Source organism: Empidonax traillii, unplaced genomic scaffold, assembly GCF_003031625.1.
Source record: "Empidonax traillii isolate 1590-97213 ecotype Southwest subspecies unplaced genomic scaffold, ASM303162v1 scaffold3:size4013460, whole genome shotgun sequence".
In the NCBI taxonomy this organism is placed as follows: Eukaryota; Metazoa; Chordata; class Aves; order Passeriformes; family Tyrannidae; genus Empidonax; species Empidonax traillii.
Window position 1 is genome coordinate 1,607,579 of NW_020955196.1, and position 13,103 is coordinate 1,620,681.

General features: G+C 44.0%; 2 protein-coding genes across 2 annotated transcripts in view; one reads left to right on the forward strand and one right to left on the reverse strand.

Moving 5' to 3' along the window:
• Positions 1-347: 347 nt before the first annotated feature.
• The window catches only part of SNX30 (sorting nexin family member 30), a 61,548-nt gene continuing 48,792 nt past the window's right edge, over positions 348-13,103 (reverse strand). Inside the window, exon 9 of the mRNA XM_027907788.1 lies at positions 348-519. Coding sequence (XP_027763589.1) covers positions 361-519 — 159 coding nt within the window. The 3' untranslated portion in view covers positions 348-360. The remainder of the gene's footprint in view (positions 520-13,103) is intronic.
• Positions 5,609-12,317, forward strand: SLC46A2 (solute carrier family 46 member 2). Its single transcript, XM_027907669.1, has 4 exons — positions 5,609-7,189; positions 8,839-8,922; positions 10,525-10,681; positions 12,080-12,317. The coding sequence occupies exons 1-4, from the start codon at positions 6,067-6,069 to the stop codon at positions 12,135-12,137; spliced, it is 1,422 nt and encodes a 473-aa protein (XP_027763470.1). The 5' UTR covers positions 5,609-6,066; the 3' UTR covers positions 12,138-12,317.

The following is a 13,103-nucleotide window of genomic DNA, read 5'->3' on the forward strand; positions in this document are numbered from 1 at the left end:
CTTTCAAGAGCATCACCAGCACTCAGACCAGGTGCACTGTGCAAAGCCAGGCTGAAGTAGGCAAAGTGTTTGGGAGATGTCTCCCCATGGCCCACGTGCAGTTAGCAGGAGGTATGAGACCATGACCAAGAAACACAGAGGTTGCAGCGGGGAAAAAGTAGTGCTGCTCTTGGCCAGCATGGCCAATTCATCATCTGCACAGTGGGGCATAAAAGCAAGGTGGTCTTAGCTCAGGAAAGCTTTGAATACTTCAGAATGCTGAAATGAAGTGGCAAGGCAACAGCAAACACTAGTAACAGCAGCCATCTTGCCACACAGTTTAAAATTGTAATTTGCGTGAATATTTATTTATTTATTTATTTATTCATGCTTGTTAAACAAGCATGAAGAAATGCAGCCTAGAAAAAAGTTGGCAGCAATAATATTGATGGAAAGCTGCCTGGACTTTCTTGTTTCCCTGGTGCCTTTTACCTGATACCTCTTTTCAACTCCAAAATTTCCTACAGATACAATAGGACCCTACAGAGAAAAGGAGAAGAGGTACAGTATTTAAGTCCATTAAATGCCTTTTTCAGTGTCTTTTTATACATGTAGTGGAGTCCTAAGAACACATAAAATCTGCCAGGGCTGTTCATTCACTAGCTCCCTGGGGGGTGCTAGCTAAAAATTCCCCCAAAGTAGCATGCATTATCTACGTGAGCTTTCTCCAGAGCCTGGAGCTTTCTCCTGGAGCACTTTGATGCAGAGTTGTAGGCCTGGGGAACCCCAGACACATTCTCTCTGTCTACTGAGTGGAGATGACACCTCTGCACAGGATTGCAGAGCCTCAGCAGCCCTTGCTGCTTTCCAGGCAGGGCTTCTCCAGCACTGGGGCTGCAGCTTGCCCAGCCAGGAACAACTCTACTCTCTCATCTGAGGATTACACCATTAGTGCCATTTTCCACTAGTGCCCTGCAGCAAAGTGTGTGTGCCTATGGTCCCCCATAGTCTCTCAGCCACCTTCACAGAGGAGGTGCCCTTCCCTGCTGTCCCAGGGACTGCTTCACCCCACCAGCTCAAAACAAGTGTCCCCACCCTTAAGACTGCAAGCTGGATAATTAGCCAGGTGTGGCTACAGTACACATTAAAAACAGGGTTATCCCTGTTATTTGCTGTGCCTCATGATGCCAGGTTGCCCAGAAGTCCTCATCTGGTGCTGGGGACTGTTTGCAGGGAGATAATGATAGGCACTGCCATGCAACCTTGTACGCCAAAACCATCTTGGGATGGGTTCTGCACCCACCACCAGCTGCGCTGAGGGGCTCGTGAGTGGTCCCTGGAGGACCTGCCTGGCCCTGATCAGACAGTGTTCTGTAATCAAGGAAAGCTTTGAGAGCTTGTTATCGAGTTTTCTGTGGTTTTGATTTCTGAGCTGCAGAGGTTGAGTAAACATCCCCTACTGGAAGAGCTGCCATATGGAAAAAAGAGGGTGGTGAGGCTTATAAACATCACTGGAGTGTGCAACAGCATCAGCAGCTTTTGATTGTGTATGTCACTTCTTGGGGTTTGCCTTTTTTTTTTTTTTCTTTTTAACAAATAACTGAATGTGTTTGACAGGATGGTCTGCATAAAATATCCTGGAAAATTTGAGCACACAAATGACTAAACCGTAGTTAATCTTTCTTGGCAATTTTTGTACTCAGTACCTAGCCCAGCAGAGTAAACAGAGAGAGGTTGTGAGGAGTGAGTTACCATCTGCCTGCTCCGAATGTCTGTGATGGATATCTCAGAGGGCTTACTGCAGGTGATAGCTCTGTCACTTGCTCTACCTGCCCGAAAAACAAAAATTTAGCCAGGCAAGTTGAGATAACTTCAGACCTGTCAGGTGAAAATGTCTGGACTGCCAGGCAAGGATGTCTCCAGAAGATTTATAAAATGTTTTACCTTCCCTTCTCTCCTCAAAAAGCACTATGCTTTGCACAAAACACCAAGCACACCCTGTATCTTTTAAGCATTTATGATGGTTTTGATTATTTCCATCTCTCAGCCAGGAAAATGGGGTGGATTCAGCCCTTTTCACTGTCCTGATGTCCTCTGCCAGCTTCTGTGTTATTTCTGTAGAGTCTCAGGCTTATGGAGTCATACTCTTTCCTTCTAATTGTACCTGGTTAGGGCTGAGTTACCTAGCAAAGGCCCTACCAGACCACAAAAATAAGCACTTCTCTTTCCTTTGCTCTTCTTTTCTTCTTCTCCCCTACCTCATGTGGGGTCATCACTCCTCACCGTGCTTCACATCAGTGAACCCCAAGAGGTCTCTCCATGGAGCAAATCCATTCTTCAGCTTTTTTGTAGCCTGCACACTGCCCTGGACTTTGCTCATGTGGGGCAATGGGCAAGGGAAAAAGTCACCATGTGCTCCCACTGCCTGTGGCCTGGGCTTCCTTTTCCTCCCACGAGCAGCAGATCACATGTTCACACATGATCCCAACATGTCTGATGGTGTTGTGACTCCCAAATGCCAGACTTCTGGCCCAGGGGTCATGGTGCCTGAGGTACCTCGAAGTGTAGCTGTGAGGGCTCGGTCCTGTGTTTTATTACAGCTGGTGGACTTACCAGCTCTTGTGCTATAGACACTGGCACCAGCATCATGAGTTACAAACAAGGCTGCTGGGTGGTGTTTTACATCCAGGCATTAGCTTCTACCATCAGTGGCTTTGGATCCAAGCAGACAATTGCCCAGAACTAGGATGCCTCATCCCTGTGGTGATGCAGCAGCTGCTAGCAGCCGCTCCCTCTGCCCCATGCCCCAGCTTTTCATCCGGCCTCTGCTCTCCCTCCATCTCCCCCAGCTCTGCGAGCAGCTCTGCACACCTTGTGAGGACACAGGTTATACATAATTAAACAACAGCCACTGAGGAAGCCAACCTCCCAAGCCACAGAGTGGTTTGGTGTTCCAATCTGTGGTCATTTATGATGAAGAAGTATATTCCAAAGGAAAAACAGGCCATCACTGAAATAGCTGCTTCTCCCCAGTGTTTTCAACTCTCCATCTCTCTTTGGGGCTATAATGAGACTGCAGCTCCATCCAGGCACAGACACAGGCACTTTCCAGTTCCTAGTCACGTTTCCCCACTTTGCCACTGCCCCATAGCCACAGCATGAATCAGGATGATCTGCACATACCAAGCAGGAGTTACAGATTTACCACCTTGGAGACAGGGACTGTAAATCACAGATCCTATTAGCAGGCTTAGGCGAGGCAGATGAAGAAGGCTTACTTGCACACACCAGACTGCAGTCCTGGATGTGCAAAAGGACCTTTTCAGATGAGGAGCGATGAAGACCAAGTTCCAGAATGCTGTACCTGCCAAGCCCAGGTCACCTAGCACACTGAAATCCCCACAGCAACTCTGTTCAGAAAGGCAAAGTGATGTAACTGCCATAAATGGTTAAAAAAAAAAAAAAAAAAAACACTACTGCATAGGAATGTATAACATCACCACAGGGACACATCAAACAGCTCTGTTTGGCCAGACTGACAAATACTGAAGAGTTGGTGAAACATGGTACTGACCTGGTCTCTAATGGGCCTCCAGACAAGATGACTCTAGAGAACAATCCCCTAAAACAATGTATTCTTTTTCCAGCAGGCTACACTACTGTATTTTTGTTGTTAGGATAGTCTCTGGTTCTGTGGATGCACCTTTCTTAAATGTCAGGGGCCACTCTCAAACCTCCATGGCATTTTTGCTGCACAAACATATTTTAAAATAGATGCAAATGTCCCTATAAATATTAGTAATATGAAAACAGGGCCCTAAGGAAAATAGATAATAGTAATTTTGAAGACTTTGTAGCATCAAATGAATACAGCATTCATGAAAAGTGGTTTGCAGTGGGAAATATTTTGGAGTCTGGGTTAAACTCTTACTTTAGCACTTAATCTTTTGCAATTCCTAACATGGAATTATATCCTTCCACAGGAATTAGTTCTAAAAAGTACATTTAATGTGAATGAATACACAGAATATCCTGGCATTATAGATGTAAGTCATGAGATCACTAATGGCATTTAGCACCACTCTTTAGCTACCTAGGCCTGAATAGTGTCAGCTGAAAAGCCAAGCAGCCTGTATATGCAACAAAGTGTGGAGGAAAAATATGTAGGAGTTGAGATCTACAGTCTCTCAAGCACAGTGCCTGTAACATACCTCTGCACTCCAAGATGTCCCAAACTGGAGCTTGAATGGCACAAGGAAATTTATCATTCCTCATAATTCTGGTGGAAGACACAGGACTCTCTAGGTGAAGCAAAATGTGGCAGTTCCGCTGGTTGCATTTGTTGCTTAAATTGGTCACAGGCTGATGCTTTGGGGTCTTCAGTAAGGCTGCCTGGAACTTCCATTCTCTGGAAATATGCCAAGGTTTGCAGAAAAATATTTGTCTTACTTCTGAATAAAAACTAAAGAAACTAGACACCTTTTGCAGCTAATATGAGGGGAAAAAAAGGGCAACTGTTGGGAAAACCCACATTATATTTTACAGCTGGCTAGGAGTCTTTCGGTCTGACAAAAAAAAATTCTCTGGTAAAGCTGAAATTGTCTAGCAGCAAATCATTCTAGCAGACAATTCCCTACTCCTTTCCCTGTTGGATCTTGGGACTTTTTTACTTGAATTGAAATATAAGCCAAAAATTATTGCACAACTGAACAAGGAGTGGAAAAAAAGAATCTCTTGACCGATGGCATTGAGTAAATGTCACCTGAATCAAGAGAGTGCAACAGATGGAGGTTTTACCATTGTTTTTTCAAATTAATCATTAATTTATTTTTTTTAAGTAATGACTATAAATCTTCCCAGAACAGATTGTTATTCTGCATGTTATGATTCATTAAACCAGTATAGAATGAGATCATTATCATTTAAGTAAGCTTTTTTGAGACTGCCAAATATCCTCCAAGTATTTCCTGCAGCTGGGAATGCAAGCATCTTCCTTGGAGCTGGCAGGCTGCTTCCACCATAACCTGCTCCAAGAGCTTCTCGTGCCTCTGGCTTGCAGTCCTGTCATGGCCACATGGCCCCACTTGAGTGGGTCATTCCACTTGCCCCTCAGGCAGCAGCAAAACTGGAAGTTGACTTCAAGACGCAAAGCTGATTGTGGAATCAGCACCTGCAGCGATGCACAGCCATCACCCCAAGGAGCTGGGGCTAGAAAACCCTTCCCCAGAGTAGGATTTTGCCCATCCAAGCCTCCAGCTCAGCTGTCTGATTACTGGGACACAGCAGTCACCAATGCCTTTGGATAAACTGGGATTAGTCTCCTCTTCTTAGAAATTCCCACATTGTAAAGCCAAAGAACACAGCTGGCAGAGTGCAGCTACAGGAGACAGGTTACCAAAAATAGGACTTCCCCATTTAATTTATTTTAGGTGTAATTTCCTGACTGCATTATTGAAACAACAATGACATAAGGGGCATGATGCAGCAACACAGAAAACAGGCGCAGGTAAAAGCAAAAGAGCCAATGACATATTTGTGTAGAAGAAAGTTAAAGGAGCAATAAAGGGAATTCACAACTTACCTAACAAATAGACACACAGCCAACCTCTCCCCCCCCAGCCACTTTTATAGTCCTCTGACACATGAAGGACGCCAAAAAGTGAAAACCAAACAAAACCTCAAAAAAAAAAATCCAACCCCAAAAAACCCCCACAAACCACTCCCCCCAAATTACAGCAATACTTGATTGGGCCATTTTCACTTCCTAATCTGTGAGACATAAATTCCCCATGGTCATCTGACCTCTGTCGAAACTAAACCAGGAAGAGGAGCAGCAGCAGTCAGCGAGTGCAGGGTGTCCTCCAGCTGTACAAAAGCCTCTCCTGTGTGAGCCAGAGCTCAGAGCACTGCAGGGATGTGCATGTGTGCGTATACATAGCAAGGCGAGGCGCAAATATCCTCCCAGCCAGATCATCTCTTGCACAACTCTCCAATCTTGCGCAGCCTGGCAGACCTTTTGTTTTTTCCTCCGCTGCTCATCTCGAAACATGCCTCTAGAATAGAGCTTCTGAAGAGCTGCTTCCTCCTATGCATCTCCCTGAAAGCAGCTCTCTCCAACAAGAGGCAGTGACCAGCAGCATGGTGGGAATGATGACAATGAGGACGTGGATTGAGCCAGTGGTTGCAAGCTCTCAAGTGGCCAGTGCCTTCTACGACACAGCCCTGCTGCTGGTGGTGAAAAACTACTACAACCAGACCAATGGCACTGCTCCTTCCCATGTGCTAGAAGATGCTCAGCAGAAGGCTGTTTCTAATTTTTATATCATCTACAACCTTGTTCTGGGCCTGAGCCCGCTGGCGTCAGCCTATGGCTTGTCCAAGCTGGGGGACAGGATACATCGGAAGATCCCCATCTGCTTCCCTCTTCTTGGTTATTTGGGCTCCAAAACTCTCCTGCTCCTCCTGATCCTGCTGGGCTGGCCAATCGAGGTGATGTATGGGGCTGCTGCCCTCAACGGACTCACGGGAGGCTTCACCACACTTTGGGCAGGCATCATGGCTCTGGGCTCCCTGGGCTCCTCCGAGAGCACGAGGTCCCTGCGGCTCATCGTTATTGAACTGGTGTATGGCCTCGCTGGGTTTGGGGGAAGCATGGCATCTGGCTACCTCTTTGTTGGCTTCAGTGACCACTACCGAGAAGGCACTGTGCTGGTGTGCTGCAGCATCGCTTGCTATGCTTTCTGCCTCCTCTACAGTATTTTTATCCTGATAGTCCCCAAGCCAGGAGCCTCCTGTCCAGTCAAAGCCAAGAGTGCAGAAGAGGTGGGCAGCCAGCTACCAGCCCATACAGGAGCAGCAGCAGCAACAGGGAGTTCCCAACCTTCAGGTGGCAGCAGCTCCTCTCTAGTATCCCCCTCAAAACTCATCATCATACTACTGTTTGTGGCAGCAATCCTCTACGACCTTGCCGTAGTTGGCGCGATGAACATACTCCCGCTGTTCTTGCTCAGGGAGCCTTTAAGCTGGAATGCTGTGGAGATTGGCCATGGCAATGCTGCTGGGTATGTGATCTTCATCACCAGCTTCCTAGGGGTATTGGTGTTCTCCAGATGCCTCAGGGACATTACCATGATCATGATCGGAGTAGTGTCGTTCAGCACTGGCATCCTCATCATGGCCTTTGTGCAGTGGACATTCCTGTTCTACGTTGGTGAGTAAAAGCCACTCAGATGGGCAAATGCACCCTGAGAGAGGGGTGTTCCAGCACCACTGGAAGAGCTTTTTGCTGTGCTTCACCACCGGTTTCCAAGCAGGGAGTCAGACCATCAAATGAGCAATGTACAAGAGAACATTATTGTTACCCTTTCCCCACATCTCCTATTGCACTCTTACACTCAGCACCCTACAATATCCACAGGAGGCATACACTCCTGCCAAGGCTTAGTTTAAGGCCAGTTGACTTGTAATTTGTCACTTGATCATAGACCAGATCTGAGCAGGGGAACAATGTTCACGCTCTGTGGGAATGGGAATTACTCCTGACTCCCTGGACCACAGGGACCGTATCAGTGGGAAGCACTTGCTTCTTGTGAGGTAAGGCTAATCCAGAAACAAAATGACACAGGCTTCCTATTAAGCAAACATCTTAAGATGGGATTTATTTTTGTCCTATGAAGGGTCTTATGGCTGATGGGAAACCTAATGAAACATTGGAGCTGCTTTAGCAACTAAAATATCATAATAATGTAGTTTACAAAACTCACACTATATATAATATGAGCAAGGGACTGATAATAATAGAAGGGGTTGCATCCAATGATAAAGGAAAGGCAAGTTTATTTTGGGGAGGTAACCTCTAATGGAACACAGAAAATAAAATCCACGAACTGGGTTTTTGTGGCAGAAAAGTCTGACAGAGTATCATGTATTGCATGGCTTTGAGGCTTTGCTTCTGAAAGTCAGAAAAAGACCGAAGATAAATGGCCTGAAGAAATTTTTTCTGTCTGCCCCTACAGGGAATGAGAAATTGAAAATTAAACAAAGTTATTCTGAAGAGAAAGATGATAGAATATTGTAGTTGAGTGGTAAGCCAAACACTGAGTGAAATTTTTAAGAGATTTTGCTTATTTAGGGAATCAGGTTGGGAATAAAAAATTTAAAAAAAAAAAAAAAAAAAAAAAAAAAAAAAAAAAAAAAAAAAAAAAAAAAAAAAAAAAAAAAAAAAAAAAAAAAAAAAAAAAAAGTAAAAAAAAAAAGGCTTATTCACCATGATGAACACATGCTGCTATACAGTGTATGTAGTGTTATTGCATTGTAGAAGATACTGCATTGCAGAAGCATCTTGGTACACTAGACATGCACCAAGTCTTCCTTGAAGTTGGTTCTGCTGAAAGGAGGGTAATTCCAGCTACCTATAAATTTCCACACTAGAAAAAGCCTAAAATACTGCAAGCCAGAAGTGCCAAGATAAAAGACAATGGTAGTGTTATAAAGATACTGTTCCAGTCAAGGCTGTGTAGTACTGGGGGCTTTGTCTGCTGCTTAGACTCAAATCACCATCCTTATTATCTCTAAGGACAGTGCTATATTCCACCTCTGCTGGGATGTCTGGCCAAGACCAAGAGCCTATGTCTAGTTTGGGCAAAGGACCTTTGCTAATGGGAGCAAGGGGTTGCTTATCCACCTTGTCTTGAAGTGAGGACCTACTTCTTTCTGGCACTCAAGGCACAAAAAAAAAATGAAGCAAAGAAGCAAAGTGCTTGCCCAAGCCAGAGGCATGTAGTCTTCAAAAGCAGTGGCTGCTGTGCTAGGTAACAAAGAGCAGGTACTGATGATAACTATAAATTCATTGCATTACAGCACGGGCAGTGATGCTCTTTGCCCTCATCCCCTTACCAACCATCAGGTCCATGTTGTCCAAGCATGTGGAAGGATCATCCTATGGTAAGTATTTGTTACCTTACCAATCAAAAAAAACCCCACAAATCCCTTGATTCAGCCTAGAGCACAAAGAGAAAGGTAAGTTATTGCTGCAATCTGTGCTTTGCGTGATAATAACAGGACAGGTGATACCACAAATGGGAAGGGAGGAGCAGAGAAACCTGCAGGACAAGATTGTCACATCCAATCTTCTTGTCCTTGCTTGCATCATCATTTATCCATAGAATTTTCAGCACGTGCTTTGAAAGATTACTATCAGTGTGTAGGTCAAAGGCAGGGAAAATAATTGAGGTGCTGCTCAAAAACACAGTACTCCAGGGAAAACCAAGAGAAGCAGGATGTTGAGTTAAAGCACTGCGATATTCACACCATTTATATTTTTTTTACTTCTTTTACTTAATGTTTTGGGAAGGATGGATTTCTTTCATCTTTTTTTAATGTTCTCCAAACATTTTTTCTGAATGTTTGGCAATTTGTTCCCCTCAGACCATGATTTAACTACAAAAAATAAATTTCTCATAAAAATTGACCCTTTTTTTGAACAGAGCAGCAGGAATTCTTTTCCATTAGAGAATTTACTACAAAATAGTAAAATATATTTTACAACAGTGTATTGAAGGTGCCATTTTCACACCAAAGAGCTAGATTTAGACACAAGAGGCATTTGTTCAAATAGCACCACAGGCCCCCAACTACGTGTATGTCCTCCAAACATTTTCCCACAGCCATCCTTCACAACCCTGTCCTTCCTGCCTTAGGTACACAACACTGTTGTGTAACCAGCTCATTCCTACTGCTTGTGCTCCCTCTGTGTGCACTGTAGCAAAACCATCTACCTGCCACAAAGAGCACAGCTCACACCCCAATTAATCATTATTATTAATCATAACATTATTTTTAACCTCTACCACAAACCATACAGGCTACACCTGAGGACAGTGGCAGACCAGCTCTCAAGCAGGACCCTGCAGCAGAGCAGCCCTTGCCTTCTGGTAGCAGTCTCATCTCCTTAGGTGGTGGAAAAGGCTACCAGGGCAGCAAGCTCAGCACACAGCCCTGACCTTGCTCCCAGTTTGCACATCCCAGCTGGGCTGCATTACTTCCCCTTCATCCATTTATCATAAGAGAAACACTTCAGAAAAAGCTGTTTCAACTAGAATTCAGTCTCTGCCTTTCTTCCACATGAAACATCATACAAATCATACATACCTCCCCATTTCAGGCATTGTTATCATTTCAACCCTGTGGACTGCTCTTCTGGCCTAGGCCAGGAGCAGACAGTGACTAAAATCTCTCCTGAAGACGTTTCTACCTTCTAGGGAAAGGAGCACTTATTGCCCAGTTTACTGCTGTTTTTCCAAGCAGCTACCTTTACATTTAGACTCTTTAAGCAGTTTTCCAGCTGGATCTTTTGTCCTATACCTAAAAGAAGGAAAAATCATTTAACTGTGGTCCAGAACAGAGGCAGATACGAGCTCATGTATTCTGGTGTTTCTGAAGCAACGACTACATTCTCTTCCACGCAGCTGTGATCCTGGATTTGTCAGGAGGTACCATGGCTGATTTTTTAAGTCCCCAATAACAAATTCTGTTCTTGTTTTACAGGTGAGGTGTTTGTCCTGCTGCAGCTGTCTTTAGTCATCACGGGAGTAGTGACATCTACAGTCTATAACAAGATCTATCAAAACACACTGAACTGGTACAGCAGCTTCTGCTTCATTTTGTCTTTCCTAGTTGGCTGCCTGAGTCTCCTCCCTTTAAGGTAAGAAATAGGAAAGGCTTTGTTCAAAAGGACGTGCTGTATTTTCTCCACGCTTCCTGATTTTAGGTCTAAAGTATATAATATAGATGAGAAAAAAAATTAATTTAAAATAAAAAAAATTGGAAGAAAAAAAGAAACTTGCAGAAATGAGTTGACAAATATCCAGGAGATTCAGAGAATGAAAGCCGCAACATCTAGCCAATGTTTTTTTCAATCTCTTTTTTTGTTTAATGTAGCATGAATAGCTGTAGGAGGAATATTTGGCAGAGTTTAAGAGCTTAAAATCCCAGGAAACAATGCCTTCAAACAAATGTAAGTGCTTGATACTGTGAAAACAGCAGTAAGTAGAATGAAGGAATAATCCTGCACAAAGCAAAATTTTTTTTAAAAATTCCATTACAGGTTTACCTACTTGGTGTAATAGAAAAGAATAATCAGTTTCCCTCAGGGTTTTCTTTCAAAAAGAAACTATTACTACAGTGAAGGAAAAAGTTACTTTTCTGATGCACTGACTTTGCCCAATTCTACTGCTACAGTGTGACTGAGAGGTATAATTTCAAGGACAAGTTTTAAGCACAATAACAGCTTAATTTGAAGAGAGAAGGCTGAAATAGCACCTCCACCTGCTTTTCCAGAATTTTTGAAGTATCTGTCTCCAAATCTCACCTTGCCTATCATCCCCTTCCCAGGATGTTCCAGCTTGTTGCACTACTAGGAACAGCGTGCTTCTTTCATGTGAAATGCAATGTGATAACATCAAAATTTAATCCACGCAACAACAATATTTTCATTCAGAAATAGGGCAGATGCTGTATCAGCTAATGTCTGATCCCAGGCAAAATTCTTGCCCAGCTTTGCTATAATTTAAAACGATATAGTAGTAGAAAGTTTAAAGGCACTATGTATACCCACTTCAGTGGTATCACTTGAAGAAAAGAAAAAGGAACATTAAGGAAAGCTCTTACATCACCACCTGTTTTATTCAGAGCACCAAGGGCTTTCTGGGCTTGTAAACACACTTCACAACCGGTGTCAGCAGGACTACTAGGGTGGGGAAGGCTACATCATACTCATCATTCCCCTGGCTCTGCTGTCTTCGTCATATTTCCCAGACACAAAAGAGTTGTTTCTTACACACAGCCTTCTGTTTAACAGAGAGTCACTGATTGGTACTCAAATTTTTAATGCCGGTTCAAGTTATTAGGGGTTATTAGGACTTCAAGTCTGAAATGTCATTACTGGTACATTGAAAGAAATCACATCAGCAAAAGGAAACACATCAGCCAGCTTCAGATACCCCAGTAAAGTTTAAGGTATAGGTGATGAGAAAGCAAACTGCAGTTTGAGAAAGTACTTTGCTAATTTTCTTATAACGTGCATTTTTATTGTTCTTTACAGTTTTGTGGCCATCAAACAACGTTCAACCACTGGCTCCCTCCAGATTCTGACTGAGTGACAGAGGCATCGTTTGGTCTTTATCAACTCTCTGAGCTACCAAAGTGGAAGGTTTGCCAAACATTAGTCCCCACAGTTACCAGCATTACCAGAACTATATCATCTGTATTTCCATTTCACAGCATGCCACAGCCTCTCAGTCACCAAGCTCACCCAGGAAAAGAAGCTTTCCTTGTTACTTCTGCAGTACCTCATCTTGCAGAGTGTGTGCATTGGCTGTTGCACTCCATCAGTCCTCAGAGCGTTCTGTTTTTCTGCTGGGCTGGTTAGCAATAGCACAGAGGTACAATAATACAAGAGTGTTTCTAGACACACCATTCAGTATGGAAGGGGAAAACGGAGGATCAGTTTTCCATTAGTTCCTTCCTGTCTGTTCATTCAGAAACCTCAAGGCAGTTCTCTGACTTTGGCTGATGAAACTGGGGGCTGCAAGCCATAGGCTATGTGCACAAAGCCATCAGCAGGACACACCAGCTCTCCGGAGTGCTACAGACGATGTGACCAGCACAGCCAAATAATGTTACATGAAAGACCATTAAATACCGAAATACCACCATAAAAAAATGTAAGATTAAGACACTTTTACTAATCCCTACAATAAAACACTCCTGAATAGATATTCGTGCCCCTGACTTCTGGGAGATTGTCCCACTGTCCCTGGACAGTCCTTCAACAGAGCTCATGGGACTAAGACTCAAGAGCCAATGCTGGTGTTTCAGCTCACACCACCAGGATGCGCTACTCTTGTAATAATAATAAATAATGGCAAGTTTTTGCTAACGAAGAACCGGGGAAGGTCTTTCCACCTTCCAGCCTGTGCATTGGATTTTTTAGGTGAGACACAGTGTGCGCGGAACTGAGCCCACCCTTTAATCCTGAGGTTCATCTGCCGGGGCCAAGCACGCTTGGACGGTGGCAGCGAGGTCCTCAGGACGTAGATGGATTGCCTTACAGGGCTAACGAGCTC